This window comes from Oncorhynchus nerka, linkage group LG6 (assembly GCF_034236695.1).
Source record: "Oncorhynchus nerka isolate Pitt River linkage group LG6, Oner_Uvic_2.0, whole genome shotgun sequence".
NCBI classification, from domain to species: domain Eukaryota; kingdom Metazoa; phylum Chordata; class Actinopteri; order Salmoniformes; family Salmonidae; genus Oncorhynchus; species Oncorhynchus nerka.
The window spans coordinates 91,808,352-91,835,248 of record NC_088401.1 but is presented as its reverse complement, the minus strand read 5'-3'; the positions used below and the strand labels follow the sequence as shown (position 1 = coordinate 91,835,248).

The 26,897-nt window shown below is 47.9% G+C and overlaps 2 protein-coding genes across 2 annotated transcripts; both read left to right on the top strand.

Annotated features, from left to right (window-relative positions):
- Positions 1-115: 115 nt before the first annotated feature.
- On the top strand, positions 116-18,498 carry LOC115127230 (uracil phosphoribosyltransferase homolog). The gene is made up of 7 exons (XM_065020014.1): positions 116-498; positions 5,990-6,032; positions 6,136-6,205; positions 10,122-10,184; positions 10,297-10,458; positions 17,174-17,272; positions 17,803-18,498. The coding sequence occupies exons 1-7, from the start codon at positions 227-229 to the stop codon at positions 17,907-17,909; spliced, it is 816 nt and encodes a 271-aa protein (XP_064876086.1). The 5' UTR covers positions 116-226; the 3' UTR covers positions 17,910-18,498.
- A 1,464-nt stretch (positions 18,499-19,962) lies between these two features.
- On the top strand, positions 19,963-21,693 carry LOC135572090 (adhesive plaque matrix protein-like). The gene has a single exon (XM_065019106.1). The coding sequence runs from the start codon at positions 19,963-19,965 to the stop codon at positions 21,691-21,693; it is 1,731 nt and encodes a 576-aa protein (XP_064875178.1).
- The last annotated feature ends 5,204 nt before the right edge of the window (positions 21,694-26,897 follow it).

Sequence of the window (26,897 nt, the reverse complement as noted above, 5' to 3'; positions counted from 1 at the left end):
AATAACATTTCGACGTTTTGCTTGTAATGTGGGTTTTTACTCCTCTGATTGATACGATTTCTCAACAATCACGTACTTGTGACCTTCCTAAGTGTTGTGGGAATTGTCGTCATTTCCTGAAGCCAGGCGGATGTGTTGACGTCACCAACGTTGCGACACGTACGGCTCGTTGTCACCAAATAGCGAACTTTATTCGGTTTTAACAAAATACAGTGAGTACAGCAACATGCCCTGCCACAACCAGTCGTTAAATAACGTTACTACCGGCCAAGAACATAACTTAACGAAGCATGTTCGGTTCGCCGCGAGCAGTAACAGCAGTAGCGTTCCGGTGGCGCCAAGCTCTGAAGCGGTGGATGACGTCAATAAACATCGTTTGAACGGGAACTGTCCGAATGGTGGTGGTCTCGGCCCAGATGTGTTAAACCTTGGACCTCAACTGAAACTGCTTCCTCTTAACAGTCAGATACTAGAATTACAGACCATCATCAGAGACAAGTAAGTGTTTGACTTGGTGATCATGTTTTTATTTGGCTACATAGTGTTTGAAATCAAATGTTTTTTTGCCACATGCGCCGAATACAACAGGTGTAGTAGACCTTACAGTGAAATGCTGAATACAACAGGTGTAGTAGACCTCACAGTGAAATGCTGAATACAACAGGTGTAGTAGACCTCACAGTGAAATGCTGAATACAACAGGTGTAGTAGACCTCACAGTGAAATGCTGAATACAACAGGTGTAGACCTCACAGTGAAATGCTGAATACAACAGGTGTAGTAGACCTCACAGTGAAATGCTGAATACAACAGGTGTAGTAGACCTCACAGTGAAATGCTGAATAAAACAGGTGTAGTAGACCTCACAGTGAAATGCTGAATACAACAGGTGTAGTAGACCTTACAGTGAAATGCTGAATACAACAGGTGTAGTAGACCTTACAGTGAAATGCTGAATACAACAGGTGTAGTAGACCTTACAGTGAAATGCTGAATACAACAGGTGTAGTAGACCTCACAGTGAAATGCTGAATACAACAGGTGTAGTAGACCTCACAGTGAAATACTGAATACAACCGGTGTAGTAGACCTTACAGTGAAATGCTGAATACAACAGGTGTAGTAGACCTTACAGTGAAATGCTGAATACAACAGGTGTAGTAGACCTCACAGTGAAATGCTGAATACTATAGGTGTACAGTGAAATGCTGACTTACCAGCCCCTAACCAACAATGCAGTTGAAAAAAATGTATTATAAGAAATAAAAGTAACGAGTAATTGAAGAGCAGCAGTAAAATAACAATAGCGAGACTATATACAGGAGGATAACGAGTCAATGTGCAGGGGCACCGATTAGTCAAGGTAATTGAGGTAATATGTACACGTAGGTAGAGTTATTAAAGTGACTATACATAGATAACAGGAGCAGTGGAGTAAAAAGAGGGGGGGGGGGGAAATGCATTCGATTAGATGTTCAGGAGTCTTATGGCTTGGGGGTAGAAGCTGTTTAGAAGCCTCTTGAACCTAGACTTGGTGCTCCGGTACCGCTTGCCGTGCGGTAGCAGAGAGAACAGTGTATGACTAGGGTGGCTGGAGTCTTTGACCATTTTTAGGGCTTTCCTCTGACACCGCCTGGTATAGAGGTCCTGGATGGCAGGAAGTTTGGCCTCAGTGATGTACTGGGCCGTACTCACTACCCTCTGTACTGCCTTGCAGTTGCCATAACAGGCAGTGATGCAACCATGGTGCAGCTGTTGAACCTTTTGAGGATCTGAGGACCCGATGCCAAATCTTTTCAGTCTCCTGAGGGGAATAGGTTTTGTCGTGCCCTCTTCATGACTGTCTTGGTGTGCTTGAACCATGTTAGTTTGTTGGTGATGTGGACACCAAGGAAATTGAAGCTCTCAACCTGCTCCACTACAGCCCTGTCGATGAGAATGGGGGTGTGCTTGGTCCTCCTTTTCCTGTAGTCTACAATCATCTCCTTTGTCTTGATCACGTTGAGGGAGAGGTCCTGGCACCGCATGTACAGGTCGCTGACCTCCCTATAGGCTGTCTCGTCATTGGCAAACTTAATGATGGTGTTGGAGTCGTGCCTGGCCGTGCAGTCATGAATGAACAGGGAGTACAGGAGGGGCCTGAGAACGCACCCCTGAGGCGCCCCTATGTTGAGGATCAGCGTGGCAGATGTGTTGTTACCTACCCTTCCCACCTGGGGGCGGCCCATCAGGAAGTCCATGATCCAGTTGCAGAGGGAGGTGTTTAGTCCCAGGGTCCTTAGCTTAGTGATGAGCTTTAAGGGCACTATGGTGCTGAATGCTCAGCTGTAGTCAATGAACAGCATTCTCACATTAGTTTTCCTTTTGTCCAGGTGGGAAAGGGCAGTGTGGAGTGCAATATAGATCGCATCATGTGTAGATGTGTTAGGGCAGTGTGCAAATTGGAGTGGGTCTAGTGTTTCTGGGATAATGGCGTTGATGTGAGCCATGACCAGCCTTTCAAAGCACTTCATGGCTACAGACCTGAGTGCTACAGGTTGGTAGTCATTTAGGCAGGTTACCTTCGTGTTCTTGGGCACAGGGATTATGGTGGTCTGCTTGAAACATGTTGGTATCACAGACTCCAGACAGGGAGAGGTTGAACATGTCAGTGAAGACACTTGCCAGTTGGTCAGCGCATGCTCGCAGTACACACCCTGGTAATCCGTCTGGCCCTGTGGTCTTGTGAATGTTACTCACATTTTTTGCTTGTAAGCAGGAATCAGGAGGATAGAGTTATGGTCAGATTTTCCAAATGGAGGGCGAGGGAGAGCTTTGTACGCATCTCTGTGTGGGGGTTAAAGGTGGTCTAGAGTTAGTCCCCCCCCCCTCTGGTTGCACATTTAACATGAAGATAGAAATTTGCATTAAAGTCCCCGGCCACTAGGAGTGCCGTCTCTGAGTGAGCGGTTTCCTGTTTGCTTATGGTGGTATACAGCTCATTGAGTGCTGTCTTGGTGTCAGCAGCAGTCTGGTGGTATGTAGACAGCTACGAAATACACAGATAAACTCTCTAGGTAAATAGTGTGGTCTACAGCTTATCATGAGATACTCTACCTCAGGCGAGCAAAACCTCGACACTTCCTCAGATATCACCAGCTGTTGTTTACATTTAAGCATTAGTCTGCTGCCCCCTTGTCTTACCAGACGCCGCTGTTCTATCCTGTCTTACCTTGTCTTACCAGACGCCGCTGTTCTATCCTGTCTTACCTCGTCTTACCAGACGCCGCTGTTCTATCCTGTCTTACCTCGTCTTACCAGACGCCGCTGTTCTATCCTGTCTTACCAGACGCCGCTGTTCTACCCTGTCTTACCAGACGCCGCTGTTCTATCCTGTCTTACCTTGTCTTACCAGACGCCGCTGTTCTATCCTGTCTTACTGTTCTATCCTGTCTTACCTTGTCAGACGCCGCTGTTCTATCCTGTCTTACCAGACGCCGCTGTTCTATCCTGTCTTACCAGACGCCGCTGTTCTATCCTGTCTTACCAGACGCCGCTGTTCTATCCTGTCTTACCTTGTCTTACCAGACGCCGCTGTTCTACCCTGTCTTACCTTGTCTTACCAGACGCCGCTGTTCTACCCTGTCTTACCAGACGCCGCTGTTCTACCCTGTTCTATCCTGTCTTACCAGACGCCGCTGTTCTATCCTGTCTTACCTTGTCTTACCAGACGCCGCTGTTCTATCCTGTCTTACCTTGTCTTACCAGACGCCGCTGTTCTATCCTGTCTTACCAGACGCCGCTGTTCTATCCTGTCTTACCAGACGCCGCTGTTCTATCCTGTCTTACCAGACGCCGCTGTTCTATCCTGTCTTACCTTGTCCAGACGCCGCTGTTCTATCCTGTCTTACCTTGTCTTACCAGACGCCGTTCTACCCTGTCTTTCTATCCTGTCTTACCTTGTCTTACCAGACGCCGCTGTTCTACCCTGTCTTACCAGACGCCGCTGTTCTACCCTGTCTTACCAGACGCCGCTGTTCTATCCTGTCTTACCTCGTCTTACCAGACGCCGCTGTTCTATCCTGTCTTAACAGACGCCGCTGTTCTACCCTGTCTTACCTTGTCTTACCAGACGCCGCTGTTCTACCCTGTCTTACCTTGTCTTACCAGACGCCGCTGTTCTACCCTGTCTTCCTGTCTTACCAGACGCCGCTGTTCTACCCTGTCTTACCTTGTCTTACCAGACGCCGCTGTTCTACCCTGTCTTACCTTGTCTTACCAGACGCCGCTGTTCTACCCTGTCTTACCAGACGCCGCTGTTCTATCCTGTCTTACCAGACGCCGCTGTTCTACCCTGTCTTACCTTGTCTTACCAGACGCCGCTGTTCTACCCTGTCTTACCTCGTCTTACCAGACGCCGCTGTTCTACCCTGTCTTACCTTGTCTTACCAGACGCCGCTGTTCTATCCTGTCTTACCAGACGCCGCTGTTCTACCCTGTCTTACCTCGTCTTACCAGACGTTCTACCCGCTGTTCTACCCTGTTCTACCCTTACCTTGTCTTACCAGACGCCGCTGTTCTACCCTGTCTTACCGTGTCTTACCAGACGCCGCTGTTCTATCCTGTCTTACCAGACGTCTTACCACTGTTCTACCCTGTCCCTGTCTTACCAGACGCCCGCTGTTCTACCCTGTCTTACCTCGTCTTACCAGACGCCGCTGTTCTACCCTGTCCCTGTCTTACCAGACGCGCTGTTCTATCCTGTCTTCCTGTCTTCTACCCTGTCTTACCTCGTCTTACCAGACGCCGCTGTTCTACCCTGTCTTACCAGACACCGCTGTTCTATCCTGTCTTACCAGACGCCGCTGTTCTGTCTTCCTGTCTTACCTTAGACGCCCGCTGTCTTACCAGACGCCGCTGTTCTACCCTGTCTTACCCCTGTCTTACCTCGTCTTACCAGACGCCGCTGTTCTACCCTGTCTTACAGACGCCGCTGTTCTACCCTGTCTTACCTTACCAGACGCCGCTGTTCTACCCTGTCTTACCGTCTTACCGCCGCTGTTCTACCCTGTCTTACCAGACGCCGCTGTTCTACCCTGTCTTACCTCGTCTTACCAGACGCCGCTGTTCTACCCTGTCTTACCTCGTCTTACCAGACGCCGCTGTTCTACCCTGTCTTACCTCGTCTTACCAGACGCCGCTGTTCTATCCTGTCTTACTGTTCTATCCTGTCTTACCAGACGCCGCTGTTCTACCCTGTCTTACCTCGTCTTACCAGACGCCGCTGTTCTATCCTGTCTTACCAGACGCCGCTGTTCTACCCTGTCTTACCTCGTCTTACCAGACGCCGCTGTTCTACCCTGTCTTACCTCGTCTTACCAGACGCCGCTGTTCTATCCTGTCTTACCTTGTCTTACCAGACGCCGCTGTTCTACCCTGCTGGTACAGCGTATAACCAGCCAGCTGTATGTTGATAATGTCGTCGTTCAGCCACCACTCTGTGAAGCATAAGATATCACAGTTGGTAGTTTAATTTTCCTCGTAGGTCATTGATTTTATTTTCCAATGATTAGCTAGTAGGACAGAAGGCAAGGGGGATTTATTCAATCGCCTATGAATTCTCAGAAGGCACCCCGACCTCCATCCTCTTTTCTTCACGCAAATGACGGGGATTTGGGTTTTGTTCCCGGGAAAGCAGTATGTCAGGCTCGTCTGACTCGTTAAAGGAAAAACAAAAGCTTCTGCCAGTCTGTGGTGAGTAATCGCTGTTCTGATGTCCAGAAGTTATTTTTGGACCACATAAGAGAAGGTAGCAGCAACATTATGTACACAATAAGTTACAAACAACGCAAAAAAAACATAAACATAAAATGACAATCGGTTAGGAACATGTAAAAACATCAGCCATCTTCTCCGGCGCCGTGTGTGTGGCCTCAACTCAGACGTGGAAGCAAGGTAACAAGATGCTGTGGACTCAGCAGGACAAATTATGTTTGTTTGTGTTTTCCAGGACAACCAGCAGAGGGGATTTTGTGTTCTGTGCAGACCGACTGGTAAGATTCCTTTTAAGAAGTCATCAGCTAGCTAGTAACTACAGTCGTTCATTTCATGGAAAAAAGAGCATGAAGAGTTGAAACTGTTGATCTTCCTCCTCAGATCAGACTGGTGGTGGAAGAAGGACTGAACCAGCTGCCCTACTCAGAGTGCACTGTGACCACTCCTACAGGTACCGACTCTTACTCCCTAACCCCTACTCAGAGTGCACTGTGACCACTCCTACAGGTACTGACTCTTACTCCCTAACCCCTACTCCAGAGTGCACTGTGACCACTCCTACAGGTACTGACTCTTACTCCCTAACCCCTACCCAGAGTGCACCTCGTACCAGACGCCGCGACCACTCTAGCAGGTACTGACTCTGTACTTCCCTAACCCCTACTCAGAGTGCACTGTGACCACTCCTACAGGTACCGACTCTTACTCCCTAACCCCTACTCAGAGTGCACTGTGACCACTCCTACAGGTACCGACTCTTACTCCCTAACCCCTACCCAGAGTGCACTGTGACCACTCCTACAGGTACCGACTCTTACTCCCTAACCCCTACCCAGAGTGCACTGTGACCACTCCTACAGGTATGACTTATGCTTCCCTAACCCCTACTCAGAGTGCACTGTGACCACTCCTACAGGACCGACTCTTACTCCCTAACCCCTACTCAGAGTGCACTGTGACCACTCCTACAGGTACCTGAGAGCTCCTAACCCCTACTCAGAGTGCACTGTGACCACTCCTACAGGTACCGACTCTTACTCCCTAACCCCTACCCAGAGTGCAAACTGTGACCACTCCTACAGGTGACTCTTACTCCTAACCCCTACCCAGAGTGCGCACTGTGACCACTCCTACAGGTACTGACTCTTACTCCCTAACCCCTACTCAGAGTGCACTGTGACCACTCCTACAGGTACCGACTCTTACTCCCTAACCCCTACCCAGAGTGCACTGTGACCACTCCTACAGGTACCGACTCTTACTCCCTAACCCCTACCCAGAGTGCACTGTGACCACTCCTATCAGACTGGTTACTCCCTAACCCCTACCCAGAGTGCACTGTGACCACTCCTACAGGTACCGACTCTTACTCCCTAACCCATACCCAGAGTGCACTGTGACCACTCCTACAGGTACCGACTCTTACTCCCTAACCCCTACCCAGAGTGCACTGTGACCACTCCTACAGGTACCGACTCTTACTCCCTAACCCCTACCCAGAGTGCACTGTGACCACTCCTATAGCAGAGTTTCCGTTAGCTGTCTTTATATGAATGAAATTGGCGCAGTCCAATTGTCTGAGAGAAGAAGAAAAACAATCCCATTGTGAAATAATGTTTTATAGCTTCTTCATTGATGGAAATACCAGATGACATGCTTATCGGTCTACAGGGGCATTTGCATAATTTAGTGGAATTAAATTGAGCCTTTGAGTGGAAAGTTTGTCAGACAGAGAGCTGCTGCAGCACCTGGTGGGAACTTGGACAAATAGGAGGTCAAATCATGACGTCGGTGATCTTCGGGTCGGAACGTCAGAGCTCTAGGAAGAGGGCGGCGTTCCCGTGTTGGAATTCCTAGCAGTCCGTTCAAAAATAATTTTCTCCCCGGTTGTTTTGAACATGAAATGTCAACAGACGGCATTCTTTATCAGCACTTCGCAATGAGCTGGAGGCAGTAGGCACTTTGAAAACCTTTTTTTTTTTTTTTTTTTTTTACCTTTATTTAACTACGCAAGTCGGTTAAGAACAAATTCTTATTTTCAATGACGGCCTAGGAACAGTGGGTTAACTAACTGCCTGTTCAGGGGCAGTACCTTGTCAGCTCGGGGATTTGAACTTGCAACCTTTCAGTTACTAGTCCAACGCTCTAACCACTAGGTTACCCTGCCGCCCCAATATCTCTATACTCTCTACAAACGACTCCCGTACCCTGGTAGTACAAACTGCCGCCCCAATAATTGTTTGAAATGTGAACGTATTGATACGTATGAGGCATGTCTTACCTTTCTTCAAAGTAGCCTATTAGATCTATTTTCTAAATATCTAAAGGCTTTTTTTCCATCTCTGTCACATGGAATAATAATGGCTGCTGTTTTACGGTCCCTAATTGTGTGTTTTTTACGGTCCCTTAATTGTGTGTTTTTTACGGTCCCTTAATTGTGTGTTTTTTACGGTCCCTAATTGTGTGTTTTTTAGCGTAACTTATTTTGTACATAATGTTTCTGCCACCGTCTCTTGTGACCGAAATGAGCTTCTAGATATCAGGACAGCGATTACTCACCTCACCCTGTACTGGAATACGTTTTTTAACGAGTCGGACGCGAAGGATTTACTCCAGACACCCGACAAGGCCCTCAACCCCATCATTCACAGGAGAAAGACACGGATCCGATGGCGAGTGGGTAGTAGGCCTTTTCCATCGGTCCTATTAGCCAACGTACAATCATTGGATAATAAAACAGACTAAATACGGGCGCGTATATCCAACGGGACAATAATAACTGTGATATCTTATGTTTCACTGAGTCGTGGCTGAACGACGACATGAATAACATACAGCTGGTGGTTTATACACTGTATCGGCAGGATAGAACAGCAGCCTCTGGTACGACTGTGAGGGTGGTGGTCTATGTATATTTGTCAACAACAGCTGGTGCACGAAATCTAAGGAAGTCTCGAGGTTTTGCTCGCCTGAGGTAGAGTATCTCATGATAAGCTGTAGACCACACTATTTACCAAAAGAGTTCTCATCTATATTCTTCGTAGCTGTCTACCACCACAGACCGATGCTGGCACTAAGACTGCACTCAATGATTGTTAGGAATTTTATGAATAATGACTAAACAATATCCCCATTTTAAATAGAACTGTAACTCAGTAAACTTATACTCTGTTTTATTATATCTGATTAACAATATGAATTCATAAGTGAGGGATTGTGGAGCCTGAAACAGGGGGTAATTAAATTAAATAAATACCATTCCAGCCAGGTTGGAGAAGACTGGAAGTGGGTTGTTTTAAGTAAAGCAGAAAGGGTCGTTAACCTATGGTTGAACCCACTCCACTTAGCTCTGGGATGTTTAGATAAGGCAGTGTGTGTTTTCTTAGGTTTTCCATTAGCTGGAACTGTCTGCTGAATGGTGATGGATGAAGACTTCAGAAGGTTTATCTCGAATGAACTTTTGAACTGTTGGGAGAAAGAATATTTTTATGACCTGTGACGTCATATTTTGTATATAAACTGTTGTTCGTGGTTACATGGCAGCGCGCTCCGAGAATAAATACTATTATCTATATTTGATAAGACTGGTCTCTGTCTATTTTATGCAAATAAGAATCTTACAAATTCTCATAAAATAGACTAAGTGAATTCAATTAAAGAAAACAACATATTGGAATTATGAAATTACAGTGACAATGAGCAAACAGGAAAATGCTCATTGAGGCGGCACCTCCTAGTGGCCGGGGACTTTAATGCAGGGAAACTGACATCCGATTTACCTCATAACTCTAGACCACCTTTACTCCCTCGTCCTCCACTTGGCAAATCTGACCATAATTCTATCCTCCTGATTCCTGCTTACCTCACATCGTTGCATCCTCGACTTGCATGTTCTGTTTATTATGAATTACCATATTCTAAATACGATTTCTGTCATTCTGAGCACTGTGGGTGGACGCCCTAATTACACGCTGACCCCTTACACACATAATAATAAATTAAATTAATAATAATGGGAATTGATGTAAAATATATCACTAGCCACTTTAAACAATGCTACTTAATATAATGTTTACATACCCTACATTACTCATCTCATATGTATATACTGTACTCGATACCATCTACTGCATCTTGCCTATGCCGCTCTGTACCATCACTCATTCATATATCTTTATGTACATATTCTTTATCCCTTTACACTTGTGTGTATAAGGTAGTAGTTTTGGAATTGTTAGTTAGATTACTCGTTGGTTATTTTATTACTGCATTGTCGGAACTAGAAGAAGCACTCGCATTAACATCTGCTAATGACAAATACATTTGATTTTGATTTGATTTTGACATTCTGCTTCATCTCTCAACAGGACACATGTATGAAGGTGTAAAGTTTGAGAGAGGTAACTGTGGAGTCAGCATCATGAGAAGTGGTGAGTCTGGTATTCCCCCCTCTACTGAAAAAATGTCCTCTTTTTCTGCTTTTTTTTCATGTTATTTCACATACCTGACCTCTTTAGGGACCTGTGTCTGTCCATCCCCCAGGTGAGGCCATGGAGCAGGGTCTGAGGGACTGTTGTAGGTCCATTCGCATCGGGAAGATCCTGATCCAGAGTGATGAAGAGACCCAGGAAGCTAAGGTCTACTATGCTAAGTTCCCCCCAGACATAAACAGGAGGAAGGTGCTGCTCATGTACCCAATACTGAGTAAGTAAAAAAGATCTCTGTCAAAAGGGGAAGATATTACAGATGTCTTGAATGTTGGGTCATTTTTCCTAATCCTGGAGTTTTTTTCAGCCAGGCAAATAATGAAATAGTTGAAAAAGTTCCTGTTGTTAACATGTCGTCATTAACTATAGATATTAGATAGATAAGTCTGTAAAGAACAAATTCTTATTTTCAATGACGGCCTAGGAACAATGGGTTTAACTGTCTTGTTCAGGGGCAGAACGACAGATTTGTACCTTGTCAGCTCGGGGATTCGATCTTGCAACCTTTCGGTTACATTACAGCCTTATTCTAAAATGGATTAAATCGTTTTTTCCCCATCAAACTACATACAATACCCCATAATGACATCACAATACCCCATAATGACATCACAATACCCCACAATGACATCACAATACCCCATAATGACATCACAATACCCCATAATGACATCACAATACCCCATAATGACATCACAATACCCCATAATGACAAAGCAAAAACAGGTTTTTAGAAATTGTTGCAAAAAAAAACATTTACATAAGTATTCAGACCCTTTACTCAGCACTTTGTTGAAGCACCTTTGGCAGCAATTACAGCCTCAAGTCTTGTGTATGATGCTAAAAGCTTGGCACACCTGTATTTGGAGAGTTTCTCCTATTCTTCTCTGCAGATCCTTTTCAAGCTCTGTCAGGTTGGATGGAGAGTGTTGCTGCACAGCTATTTTCAGGTCAGGTTTAAGGCTGGGCTACTCAAGGACTTTCAAAGACTTGTCCTGAAGCCACTCCTGCGTTGTCTTGGCTGTGTGTTTAGTGTTGTTGTCTTGTTGGAAGGTGAATCTTCGCCCCACTCTCCTCCGAGTTCTGGCGCAGGTTTTCATCAAGGAACTCTCTGTACTTTGCTCTGTTCATCTTTCCCTTGATCCTGACTAGTCTCCCAGTCCCTGCCACTGAAAAACATCTCCACAGCATGATGCTGCCACCACCATGCTTCACCGTAGGGATGGTGCCACCACCATGCTTCACCGTAGGGATGGTGCCACCACCATGCTTCACCGTAGGGATGGTGCCACGACCATGCTTCACCGTAGGGATGGTGCCACCACCATGCTTCCCTCCAGACTTGGCATTCAGGCCAAACGGTTCAATCTGGGAAAGGTGAACACCTGTCTAGACCGATTTATGATTTCTCAATGCGGATACCGATTATTGGAGGACCCAATAAAGCAGATACCGATTAGACGATTTTTATATATATTTGTAATAATATTACAATTACAACAATACTGAATTAACTTTTTTATTTTAACTTAATATAATACATCAATTAAATAAATAATGAAACCTGTTCAATTTGGTTTAAGTAATGCAAAAAACAGTGTTGGAGAAGAAAGTAAAAGTGTATTTTGTGTAAAACCATTTAAGTTCCTCAGAACATGAGAACATAAAGTAAGTAAAGATAACTGGGCTATATACACAGGGTACCAGTACTGAGTAATGATAACTAGGCTATATACACAGGGTACCAGTACTGAGTCAATGATAACATGGCTATATACACAGGGTACCAGTACTGAGTAATGATAACTAGGTTATATACACAGGGTACCAGTACTGAGTAATGATAACTAGGTTATATACACAGGGTACCAGTACTGAGTAATGATAACTAGGTTATATACACAGGGTACCAGTACTGAGTAATGATAACTAGGTTATATACACAGGGTACCAGTACTGAGTAATGATAACTAGGTTATATACACAGGGTACCAGTACTGAGTAATGATAACTAGGTTATATACACAGGGTACCAGTACTGAGTAATGATAACTAGGTTATATACACAGGGTACTAGTATATAGTAATGTTAACTAGGTTATATACACAGGGTACCAGTACTGAGTAATGATAACTAGGTTATATACACAGGGTACTAGTACTGAGTAATGATAACTAGGTTATATACACAGGGTACCAGTACTGAGTAATGATACCTAGGTTATATACACAGGGTACCAGTACTGAGTAATGATAACTAGGTTATATACACAGGGTACCAGTACTGAGTAATGTTAACTAGGTTATATACACAGGGTACCAGTAATGATAACTAGGTTATATACACAGGGTACTAGTATATAGTAATGTTAACTAGGTTATATACACAGGGTACCAGTAATGATAACTAGGTTATATACACAGGGTACTAGTATATAGTAATGTTAACTAGGTTATATACACAGGGTACCAGTACTGAGTAATGATAACTAGGTTATATACACAGGGTACCAGTACTGAGTAAAGATAACTGGGCTATACACACAGGGTACCAGTACTGAGTAATGATAACTAGGTTATATACACAGGGTACCAGTACTGAGTAATGATAACTAGGTTATATACACAGGGTACCAGTACTGAGTAATGATAACTAGGTTATATACACAGGGTACCAGTACTGAGTAATGATAACTAGGGTTTACATACACTTAGGTTGAAGTCATTAAAACTCGTTTTTCAACCACTCCACAAATCGGTTAGGCAAGTCTGTTAGGATATCTACTTGGTGCATGACACAAGTCATTTTACCAACAATTGTTTACAGACAGATTATTTCACTTCTAATTCACTGTATCACAATTCCAGTGGGTCAGAAGTTTACATACACTAAGTTGACTGTGCCTTTAAACAGCTTGGAAATTGCAGAAAATGATGTCACGGCTTTATAAGCTTCTGACATAATGAGATACCCGTCAATGTGTCTGTCCCCTCTCTCATAATGAGAGTCAATTGGAGGTGTACCTGTGGATGTATTTCAAGGCCTACCTTCAAACTCAGTGCCTCTTTGCTTGACATCATGGGAAAATCAACCAAGACCTCAGAAAACATATTGTAGACTTCCACAAGTCTGGTCATTCTTGGGAGCAATTTCCAAACGCCTGAAGGTACCATGTTCATCTGTACAAACAATAGTATGCAAGTATAGACACCATGGGACCACGTAGCCGTCATACCGCTCAGGAAGGAGAAGCATTCTGTCTCCTAGAGATGAACGTACTTTGTGCGAAAAGTGCAAATCAATCCCAGAACAACAGCAAAGGACCTTGTGAAGATGGAGGAAACAGGTACAAAAGTATCTATATCCACAGTAAAATGAGTCCTATATCGACATAACCTGAAAGGCCGCTCAGCAAGGAAGAAGCCACTGCTCCAAAACCACCATAAAAAAGCCAGACTACTGTTTGCAATTGAACATGGGGACAAAGATCGTACTTCTTGGAGAAATGTCCTCTGGTCTGATGAAACAAAAATAGAACTGTTTGGCCATAATGACCATCGTTATGTTTGGAGGAAAAAGGGGGAGGCTTGCAAGCCGAAGGACACCATCCCAACCGTGAAGCACGGGGGTGGCAACATCATGCTGTGGGGGTGCTTTGCTGCAGGAGGGTCTGGTGCACTTCACAAAATAGATGGCATCATGAGGTAGGAACATTATGTGGATATATTGAAGCATCATCTCAGACATCAGTTTAAGCTTGGTCGCAAATGGACAATGACCTCAAGCATACTTCCAAAGTTGTGGCAAAATGGCTTAAGGACAACAAAGTCAAGGTATTGGAGTGTCCATCACAAAGCCCTGACCTCAATCCTATAGAAAATGTGTGGGCAGAACTGAAAAAGCGTGTGAGAGCAAAGAGGCCTACAAACCTGACTTGGTTACACCAGCACTGTCAGGAGGAATGGGCCAAAATTCACCCAATTTATTGTGAGAAGCTTGTGGAAGGCTACCCAAAACGTTTGACCCAAGTTAAACAATTTAAAGGCAATGCTACCAAATACTAATTGAGTGTATGTCAACTTCTGACCCACTGGGAATGTGATGAAAGAAATAAAAGCTGAAATTATTGTCTACTATTTTTCTGACATTTCACATTCTTAAAATAAAGTGGTGATCTTAACTGACCTAAGACAGGGAATATTTACCTGGATTAAATGTCAGGAATTGTGAAACAGAGTTTAAACGTATTTGGCGAAGGTTTATGTAAACATCTGACTTCAACTGTCAGAACATGAGAACATATGTAAGCTGGTGGTTCCTTTTAACATGAGTCTTCAATATTCCCAGTTAAGACGTTTTAGGTTGACGTTAATATAGGAATTATAGGACTATTTCTCTCTATACCATTTGTATTTCATATACCTTTGACTATTGGATGTTCTTATAGGCACTTTAGTATTGCCAGCCCCTAATCTCGGGAGTTGATAGACTTGAAGTCATAAACAGCGCTGTGCTTCAAGCATTGCTAAGAGCTGCTGGCAAACGCAGGAAAGTGGTGTTTGAATGAATGCTTATGAGCCTGCTGCTGCCTACAACCGCTCAGTCAGGCTGCTCTATCAAATCATAGACTTAGTTATAATATAATAACACACAGAAATACGAGCCTGCTGCTGCTGCCTACCACCGCTCAGTCAGACTGCTGGTGCCTACCACCGCTCAGTCAGACTGCTGCTGCCTACCACCACTCAGTCAGACTGCTGCTGTCTACCACCGCTCAGTCAGACTGCTGCTGTCTACCACCGCTCAGTCAGACTGCTCTATCAAATCATAGACTTAGTTATAATATAATAACACACAGAAATACGAGCCTGCTGCTGCTGCCTACCACCGCTCAGTCAGACTGCTGCTGTCTACCACCGCTCAGTCAGACTGCTGCTGCCTACCACCGCTCAGTCAGACTGCTGCTGCCTACCACCGCTCAGTCAGACTGCTCTATCAAATCATAGACTTAGTTATAATATAATAACACACAGAAATACGAGCTCTATCAAATCATAGACTAGTTATAATATAATAACACACTGCTGCTGCCTACCACCGCTCAGTCAGACTGCTCTATCAAATCATAGACTTAGTTATAATATAATAACACACAGAAATACGAGCCTGCTGCTGCAGTCAGACTGCTCTATCAAATCATAGACTTAGTTATAATATAATAACACACACTGCCTACCACCGCTCAGTCAGACTGCTCTATCAAATCATAGACTTAGTTATAATATAATAACACACAGAAATACGAGCCTGCTGCTGCCTACCACCGCTCAGTCAGACTGCTCTATCAAATCATAGACTTAGTTATAATATAATAACACACAGAAATACGAGCCTGCTGCTGCCTACCACCGCTCAGTCAGACTGCTCTATCAAATCATAGACTTAGTTATAATATAATAACACACAGAAATACGAGCCTGCTGCTGCTGCCTACCACCGCTCAGTCAGACTGCTCTATCAAATCATAGACTTAGTTATAATATAATAACACACAGAAATACGAGCCTGCTGCTGCCTACCACCGCTCAGTCAGACTGCTCTATCAAATCATAGACTTAGTTATAATATAATAACACACAGAAATACGAGCCTGCTGCTGCCTACCACCGCTCAGTCAGACTGCTCTATCAAATCATAGACTTAGTTATAATATAATAACACACAGCTGCTGCCTACCGCAGTCAGACTGTAACATAATGACCCAGACCGCTAGTAACATAATCATAGACTTAGTTATAATATAATAACACACAGAAATACGAGCCCTGCTGCCTACCACCGCTCAGTCAGACTGCTCTATCAAATCATAGACTTAGTTATAACATAATAACACACAGCGGTACCGCTGAGTAACATAATGACCCGGTACCGCTGAGTAACATAATGACCCGGTACCGCTGAGTAACATAATGACCCGGTACCGCTGAGTAACATAATGGACCGGTACCGCTGAGTAACATAATGGACCGGTACCGCTGAGTAACATAATGGACCGGTACCGCTGAGTAACATAATGACCCGGTACCGCTGAGTAGACCCGGTACCGCTGAGTAACATAATGGCCCGGTACCGCTGAGTAACAATGGACCGGTACCGCTGAGTAACATATTGATCCGGTACCGCTGAGTAACATAATGGACCGGTACCGCTGAGTAACATAATGGACCGGTACCGCTGAGTAACATAATGGACCGGTACCGCTGAGTAACATAATGGACCGGTACCGCTGAGTAACATAATGGACCGGTACCGCTGAGTGACATAATGGACCGGTACCGCTGAGTGACATAATGGACCGGTACCGCTGAGTGACATAATGGGCCGGTACCGCTGAGTGACATAATGGACCGGTACCGCTGAGTGACATAATGGACCGGTACCGCTGAGTAACAATGGACCGGTACCGCTGAGTAACATAATGGACCGGTACCGCTGAGTAACATAATGACCCGGTACCGCTGAGTAACATAATGACCCGGTACCGCTGAGTAACATAATGGACCGGTACCGCTGAGTAACATAATGGACCGGTACCGCTGAGTAACATAATGGACCGGTACCGCTGAGTAACATAATGGACCGGTACCGCTGAGTAACATAATGGACCGGTACCGCTGTACGGTATCTCCGGTATCTTACTGAATGAAGTCTTCAGGTCTCAAAATGACTCATCATGCACTTTAGCACTGAACTGTGTGTCTAGGTAACACAGTGTGTGTTGGTGTGTGTGTGTGTCTAGGTAACACAGTGTATGTTGGTGTGTGTGTGTCTAGGTAACACAGTGTATGTTGGTGTGTGTGTGTCTAGGTAACAGTGTATGTTGGTGTGTGTGTCCCAGGTACAGGTAACAGTGTGTGTGTGTGTGTCCCAGGTACAGGTAACACAGTGATCGAGGCAGTGCAAGTGTTGATTGAGCATGGACTCCAACCCAAACACATCATCCTCCTCTCTCTCTTCTCCACCCCACACGGTAGGTAACACATCATCCTCCTCTCTCTCTCTCCACCCCACACGGTAGGTAACACATCATCCTCCTCTCTCTCTTCTCCACCCCACACGGTAGGTAACACATCATCCTCCTCTCTCTCTTCTCCACCCCACACGGTAGGTAACACATCATCCTCCTCTCTCTCTTCTCCACCCCACACGGTAGGTAACACATCATCCTCCTCTCTCTCTTCTCCACCCCACACGGTAGGTAACACATCATCCTCCTCTCTCTCTTCTCCACCCCACACGGTAGGTAACACATCATCCTCCTCTCTCTCTTCTCCACCCCACACGGTAGGTCCTCCTCTCTCTCTCTTCTCCACCCCACACGGTAGGTAACACATCATCCTCTCTCTCTCCTCCACGGTAGGTAACACATCATCCTCTCTCTCTCTTCTCCACTCCACACGGTAGGTAACACATCATCATCCTCTCTCTCTCTTCTCCACTCCACACGGTAGGTAACACATCATCCTCTCTCTCTTTCTCTCTTCATCTCCATCTCTCCAGGAGCCAAGGCCATCCTCCAAGAGTTCCCAGAGATCACCCTGCTCACCACAGAGCTGCACCCGGTCGCCCCCACACACTTTGGACAGAAATACTTTGGCACAGAATGACAAATGGACACACCACGCTAGACCACCACACCACGCTAGACCACCACACCACGCTAGACCACCACACCACGCTAGACCAGACCACACCACGCTAGACCACCACACCACGCTAGACCAGACCACACCACGCTAGACCAGACCACACCACGCTAGACCAGACCACGCTAGACCAGACCACACCACGCTAGACCAGACCACACCACGCTAGACCAGACCACACCACGCTAGACCACCACACCACGCTAGACCACCACACCACGCTAGACCACCACACCACGCTAGACCACCACACCACGCTAGACCAGACCACACCACACCAGACCACACCACGCTAGACCAGACCACACCACGCTAGACCAGACCACACCACGCTAGACCAGACCACACCACGCTAGACCAGACCACACCACGCTAGACCAGACCACACCACGCTAGACCACCCCACGCTAGACCAGACCACCCCACGCTAGACCACACCACGCTAGACCAGACCACACCACGCTAGACCAGACCACACCACACTAGACCAGACCACACCACGCTAGACCAGACCACACCACGCTAGACCAGACCACACCACGCTAGACCAGACCACACCACGCTAGACCAGACCACACCACGCTAGACCAGACCACACCACGCCAGACCACCACCACCACAGACCACACCACTAGACCAGACCACACCACGCTAGACCAGACCACACCACCTAGACCACCACCACTAGACCACCACACCACGCTAGACCACCACACCACGCTAGACCAGACCACACCACGCTAGACCAGACCACACCACGCTAGACCAGACCACACCACGCTAGACCAGACCACACCACGCTAGACCAGACCACACCACGCTAGACCAGACCACACCACGCTAGACCACCACACCACACGACCAGACCACACCACCACACCACACTAGACCACCACACCACGCTAGACCACCACACCACACTAGACCAGACCACACCACACCAGACCACCACACCACGCTAGACCAGACCACACCACGCTAGACCAGACCACCCACACCACGCTAGACCAGACCACACCACGCTAGACCAGACCACACCACGCTAGACCAGACCACACCACGCTAGACCAGACCACACCACGCTAGACCAGACCACACCACGCTAGACCAGACCACACCACGCTAGACCAGACCACACCACGCTAGACCAGACCACACCACGCTAGACCAGACCACACCACGCTAGACCAGACCACACCACGCTAGACCAGACCACACCACGCTAGACCAGACCACACCACGCTAGACCAGACCACACCACGCTAGACCAGACCACACCACGCTAGACCAGACCACACCACGCTAGACCAGACCACACCACGCTAGACCAGACCACACCACGCTAGACCAGACCACACCACGCTAGACCAGACCACACCACGCTAGACCACCACACCACGCTAGACCACCACACCACGCTAGACCAGACCACACCACGCTAGACCACCACACCACGCTAGACCAGACCACACCACGCTAGACCACCACACCACGCTAGACCAGACCACACCACGCTAGACCACCACACCACACTAGACCAGACCACACCACACTAGACCAGACCAGACTAGACCACCACACCACGCTAGACCAGACCACACCACGCTAGACCAGACCACACCAGACTAGACCACACCACGCTAGACCAGACCACACCACGCTAGACCAGACCACACCAGACTAGACCACCACACCACGCTAGACCAGACCACACCACGCTAGACCAGACCAGACCACACTAGACCAGACCACACCACGCTAGACCACCACACCACGCTAGACCACCACACCACACTAGACCAGACCACACCACGCTAGACCAGACCACACCACGCTAGACCAGACCACACCACGCTAGACCAGACCACACCACGCTAGACCAGACCACACCACGCTAGACCAGACCAGACCACTCATCCCTAATATCAGTGTGAATAAAAAAAATAAACTGTTTAGATGTGATGTTACTGAGTCCTAACTTCATTATCTACAGTATGTGTTCTTATCTGATGTGATGCTAGTGTACATCTACCACTTCCTCCCCTCCTACCTCTGTTCCTTCCCTCCTCCCCCCTCCTACTGCGGTTCCTACCCTCCCCCCTCCTACTGCGGTTCCTACCCTCCTACTGCGGTTCCTACCCTCCTACTGCGGTTCCTACCCTCCCTCCTACTGCGGTTCCTACCCTCCTACTGCGGTTCCTACCCTCCCCTTCTCCTACTGCGGTTCCTACCCTCCCCGTCTCCTACTGCGGTTCCTACCCTCCCCCTCCTACTGCGGTTCCTACCCTCCCCCTCCTACTGCGGTTCCTACCCTCCCCCTCCAATTGCGGTTCCTACCCTCCCCCTCCTACTGCGGTTCCTACCCTCCTACTGCGGTTCCTACCCTCCCTCCTACTGCGGTTCCTACCCTCCCCTTCTCCTACTGCGGTTCCTACCCTCCCCCTCCTACTGCGGTTCCTACCCTCCCCCTCCTACTGCGGTTCCTACCCTCCCCCTCCTACTGCGGTTCCTACCCTCCCCCTCCTACTGCGGTTCCTACCCTCCCCCTCCTACTGCGGTTCCTACCTTCCTACTGCGGTTCCTACCCTCCCCTTTCCTACTGCGGTTCCTACCCTCCCCCTCCTACTGCGGTTCCTACCCTCCCCCTACTGCGGTTCCTACCCTCCCTCTACTGCGGTTCCTACCCTCCCCCTCCTACTGCGGTTCCTACCCTCCCTCCTCCTACTACGGTTCCTCCCCTCCACCGCGGTTCCTACCCTCCCCCTCCTACTGCGGTTCCTCCCCTCCTACCGCGGTTCCTACCCTCCCTCCTCCTACTGCGGTTCCTACCCTCCCCTCCTACCGCGGTTCCTACCCTCCCCCTCCTACTGCGGCTCCTACCCTCCCCCTCCTACTGCGGTTCCTACCCTCCTACTGCGGCTCCTACCCTCCCCCTCCCCTCCCTGCGGTTCCTACCCTCCCCCTCCTACTGCGGCTCCTACCCTCCCCCTCCCTGCGGTTCCTACCCTCCTACTGCGGCTCCTACCCTCCCCCTCCTACTGCGGTTCCCCCCTCCTACCCCCTCCCCCTCCTACTGCGGCTCCTACCCTCCCCCTCCTACTGCGGTTCCTACCCTCCTACTGCGGCTCCTACCCTCCCCCTCCTACTGCGGTTCCTACCCTCCCTACTGCGGCTCCTACCCTCCCCCTCCTACTGCGGTTCCTACCCTCCTACTGCGGCTCCTACCCTCCCCCTCCTACTGCGGTTCCTACCCTCCCCCTCCCTACTGCGGCTCCTACCCTCCCCCTCCTACTGCGGCTCCTACCCTCCCCCCTCCTACTGTGGTTCCTACCCTCCTACTGCGGTTCCTACCCTCCTACTGCGGCTCCTACCCTCCCCCCTCCTACTGCGGTTCCTACCCTCCTACTGCGGTCCCTACCCTCCTACTGCGGCTCCTACCCTCCCCCTCCTACTGCGGTTCCTACCCTCCCCCTCCTACTGCGGCTCCTACCCTCCCCCTCCTACTGCGGCTCCTACCCTCCCCCTCCTACTGTGGTTCCTACCTCCTACTGCGGTTCCTACCCCCTCCTACTGCGGCTCCTACCCTCCCCCTCCTACTGCGGTTCCTACCCTCCTACTGCGGTCCCTACCCTCCTACTGCGGCTCCTACCCTCCCCCCTCCTACTGCGGCTCCTACCCTCCTATTGACAGAATGTCAAAATACTGCCCACCATATCGCCTTAATGTTTCTGCAGAACAAACTTGACCTCAAACGGAATGCATTGACCCACTACTTACAGGGAAGGATTCGGGGCTCTATTGAGCCTGGGTCCTGAAGTGTTACAATAGAAATGTACAGGTCATTTCCCATTGGGCCGACGCGTGCAGTCTCCGCCAACGTGGGGCCGACGCGTGCAGTCTCCGCCAACGTGGGGCCGACGCGTGCAGTCTCCGCCAACGTGGGAACGTCGTCTTTAAATTCCGATTGGGCATCAGTGCTGAACTTCTGCAAGTCAGTTAAGAACAAATTCTTATTTTCAATGACGGCCTAGGAACAGTGAGTTAACTGCCTGTTCAGGGGCAGAACGACAGATTTGTACCTTGTCAGCTCGGGGATTTGAACTTGCAACCTTTCGGTTACTAGTCCAACGCTCGAACCACTAGGCTATCCTGCCGCCCCATTGAATAGAGGAGTTCAGACATGAAACCGCATCAGTTTGACAGATTTATCCAGTCATGTGACTCAGGTAGTGATTGTGTTGATCTCCTGTTGGAATGATGAATAAAACAGGAACCAGAAGTGATCAGGAGTAAAAGGTCATTTCAGTGTCAGTCAGTATGATGATCAGCAACATAGTACAACACCACCTCCTCTCAGTGATGGGAAGACCAGTAAACTGCTGACCCAAACACCACCTCCTCTCAGTGATGGGAAGACCAGTAAACTGCTGACCCAAACACCACCTCCTCTCAGTGATGGGAAGACCAGTAAACTGCTGACCCAAACACCACCTCCTCTCAGTGATGGGAAGACCAGTAAACTGCTGACCCAAACACCACCTCCTCTCCATGAAGGTCCATCCTCTCTTCACTCTCTCCCACAGTCACATACACAGACAATCATTCTCACAGTCACATACACAGACAATCATTCACACAGTCACATACACAGACAATCATTCACACAGTCACATACACAGACAATCATTCTCACAGTCACATACACAGACAATCATTCTCACAGTCACATACACAGACAATCATTCCCACAGTCACATACACAGACAATCATTCACACAGTCACATACACAGACAATCATTCTCACAGTCACATACACAGACAATCATTCTCACAGTCACATACACAGACAATCATTCACACAGTCACATACACAGACAATCATTCACACAGTCACATACACAGACAATCATTTCCACAGTCACATACACAGACAATCATTTCCACAGTCACATACACAGACAATCATTCTCACAGTCACATACACAGACAATCATTCTCACAGTCACATACACAGACAATCAGTCACATACACAGATATGATTGTAAATTAAACATTGACAACATCAGGAACATTTTTGCTGAATAGAAGAGATGAAATAATCAATAACTAGTTTCTGTCTGTACAGAGCAGATGTCTTAGTTGTAACAACAGCCGTATTGAATCATTTCATCATGATGTTAAACCAATGTAAATACACACAAAGGGGCATATGTATCAAGCATCTGAGTAGGAGTGCTGACCTAGGGTCAGTTCTGCCTTCTATAACACATTACATCCACAGGAGCCTGACCTAGGGTCAGTTCTGCCTTCCACAACACATTACATCCACAGGAGCCTGACCTAGGGTCAGTTCTGCCTTCTATAACACATTACATCCACAGGAGCCTGACCTAGGGTCAGTTCTGCCTTCCACAACACATTACATCCACAGGAGCCTGACCTAGGGTCAGTTCTGCCTTCTATAACACATTACATCCACAGGAGCCTGACCTAGGGTCAGTTCTGCCTTCCACAACACATTACATCCACAGGAGCCTGACCTAGGGTCAGTTCTGCCTTCTACAACACATTGCATCCACAGGAGCCTGACCTGGGGTCAGTTCTGCCTTCCACAACACATTACATCCACAGGAGCCTGACCTGGGGTCAGTTCTGCCTTCTATAACACATTACATCCACAGGAGCCTGACCTACGGTCAGTTCTGCCTTCCACAACACATTACATCCACAGGAGCCTGACCTAGGGTCAGTTCTGCCTTCTACAACACATTACATCCACAGGAGCCTGACCTGGGGTCAGTTCTGCCTTCCACAACACATTACATCCACAGGAGCCTGATCCTAGGGTCAGTTCTGCCTTCTACAACACATTACATCCACAGGAGCCTGACCTAGGGTCAGTCAGTTCTGCCTTCTACAACACATTACATCCACAGGAGCCTGATCCTAGATCAGTCAGTTCTGCCTTCTACAACACATTACATCCACAGGAGCCTGACCTAGGGTCAGTTCTGCCTTCTACAACACATTACATCCACAGGAGCCTGATCCTAGGGTCAGTTCTGCCTTCTATAACACATTACAGGCACAGGAGCCTGACCTAGGGTCAGCAGTCTGAACCGCTTGAGACAGACAGCACTAGACCTACCTTGATAACAGCTTTGGCCCGGTCCAGACAAGGCCCTTAGCCCCTCCCCAAGATTGCATCCCAAATGGCATTCCCTATACAGGGCACTAGTTTTGACCAGAGCCCTATTCCCTATACAGTGCACTAGTTTTGACCAGAGCCCTATTCCCTATACAATGCACTAGTTTTGACCAGAGCCCTATTCCCTATACAGTGCACTAGTTTTGACCAGAGCCCTATTCCCTATACAGTGCACTAGTTTTGACCAGAGCCTTATGGGTAATAGGGTGCCATTTGGGACCAGGGACTGACTACCTAAGCTAAGGAGTAGGAACTAGGGTCTGCTTCTGTAGTGGAGCAGCTTCAGGTTCCTTGGTGTCCACATCACCAACAAACTATCATGGTCCAAGCACACCAAGACAGTTGTGAAGAGGGCACGACAAAACCTATTCCCCCTCAAGAGACTGAAAAGATCTGGCATGGGGTCCTCAGATCCTCAAAAGGTTTACAGCAGCACCATCAAGAGCATCCTGACGGGTTGCATCACTACCTGGTATGGAAACTACTCGGCCACAAGGCACTTCAGAGGTACTGGGCTGTTCGCACTACCATCACTGGGGTCAAGCTTCCTGCCATCCAGGACCTCTATACCAGGCGGTGTCAGTGGGAGGCCCTAAATATGTCCAGAGACTCCAGCCAACCTAGTCATAAACTGTCCTCTCTGCTACCGCACAGCAAGCAGTACCGGAGCGCCAAGTCTAGGGCCAAGAGGCTTCTCAACAGCTTCTACCCCCCAAGCCATTAGACTGCTGAACATCTAATCAAATGTCTACCCAGACTATTTCCATTGCTCCCACTCTATGCATAGTCACTTTAATAATTCTACCTCCATGTATATATTACCTTGATTAACTGGTGCCCCACATATTAACTCTACTGGTACCCCCTGTATATAGCCTCCATATTAACTCTGTACCGTAATACCCTGTGTACTGGTACCCCCTGTATATAGCCTCCACATTGACTCTGTACCGGTACCCCCTGTATATAGCCTCCATATTAACTCTGTACCCCCTGTATATAGCCTCCACATTGACTCTGTACCGGTACCCCCTGTATATATCCTCCACATTGACTCTGTACCGGTAACCTCTGTATATAGCCTCCACATTGACTCTGTACCGTAATACCCTGTATATAGCCTCCACATTGACTCACTACCCCCTGTATATAGCCTCCACATTGACTCACTACCCCCTGTATATAGCCTCCACATTGACTCTGTACCGGTACCCCCTGTATATAGCCTCCACATTGACTCTGTACCGGTACCCCCTGTATATAGCCTCCAAATTGACTCTGTACTGGTACCCCCTGTATATAGCCTCCACATTGACTCTGTACCGTAATACCCTGTATATAGCCTCCACATTGACTCTGTACCGTAATACCCTGTATATAGCCTCCACATTGACTCTGTACCGTAATACCCTGTATATAGCCTCCACATTGACTCTGTACCCCCCTGTATATAGCCTCCACATTGACTCACTACCCCCTGTATATAGCCTCCACATTGACTCTGTACCAGTACCCCCTGTATATAGCCTCCACATTGACTCTGTACCGGTACCCCCTGTATATAGCCTCCACATTGACTCTGTACCGGTCGGTACCCCCTGTATATAGCCTCCACATTGACTCTGTACCGGCCGGTACCCCCTGTATATAGCCTCCACATTGAGTCTGTACCGGTACCCCCTGTATATAGCCTCCACATTGACTCTGTACCGGTACCCCCTGTATATAGCCTCCACATTGACTCTGTACTGGTACCCCTGTATATAGCCTCCACATTGACTCTGTACTGGTACCCCTGTATATAGCCTCCACATTGACTCTGTACTGGTACCCCTGTATATAGCCTCCACATTGACTCTGTACTGGTACCCCTGTATATAGCCTCCACATTGACTCTGTACTGGTACCCCCTGTATATAGCCTCCACATTGACTCTGTACTGGTACCCCTGTAAATAGCCTCCACATTGACTCTGTACCGGTACCCCTGTATATAGCCTCCACATTGACTCTGTACTGGTACCCCCTGTAAATAGCCTCCACATTGACTCTGTACCGGTACCCCCTGCATATAGCCTCCACACTGACTCTGTACCGGTACCCCCTGTATATAGCCTCCACATTGACTCTGTACCGGTACCTCCTGTATATAGCCTCCACATTGACTCTGTACCGGTACCCCTGTATATAGCCTCCACATTGACTCTGTACTGGTACCCCCTGTATATAGCCTCCACATTGACTCTGTACTGGTACCCCCTGTATATAGCCTCCACATTGACTCTGTACTGGTACCCCCTGTATATAGCCTCCACATTGACTCTGTACTGGTACCCCCTGTATATAGCCTCCACATTGACTCTGTACTGGTAACCCCTGTATATAGCCTCCACATTGACTCTGTACTGGTACCCCCTGTATATAGCCTCCACATTGACTCTGTACTGGTACCCCTGTAAATAGCCTCCACATTGACTCTGTACCGGTACGCCCTGTATATAGCCTCCACATTGACTCTGTACTGGTACCCCCTGTAAATAGCCTCCACATTGACTCTGTACCGGTACCCCCTGCATATAGCCTCCACACTGACTCTGTACGGGTACCCCCTGTATATAACCTCCACATTGACTCTGTACTGGTACCTCCTGTATATAGCCTCCACATTGACTCTGTCCCGGTACCCCCTGTATATAGCCTCCACATTGACTCTGTACCGGTACCCCCTGTATATAGCCTC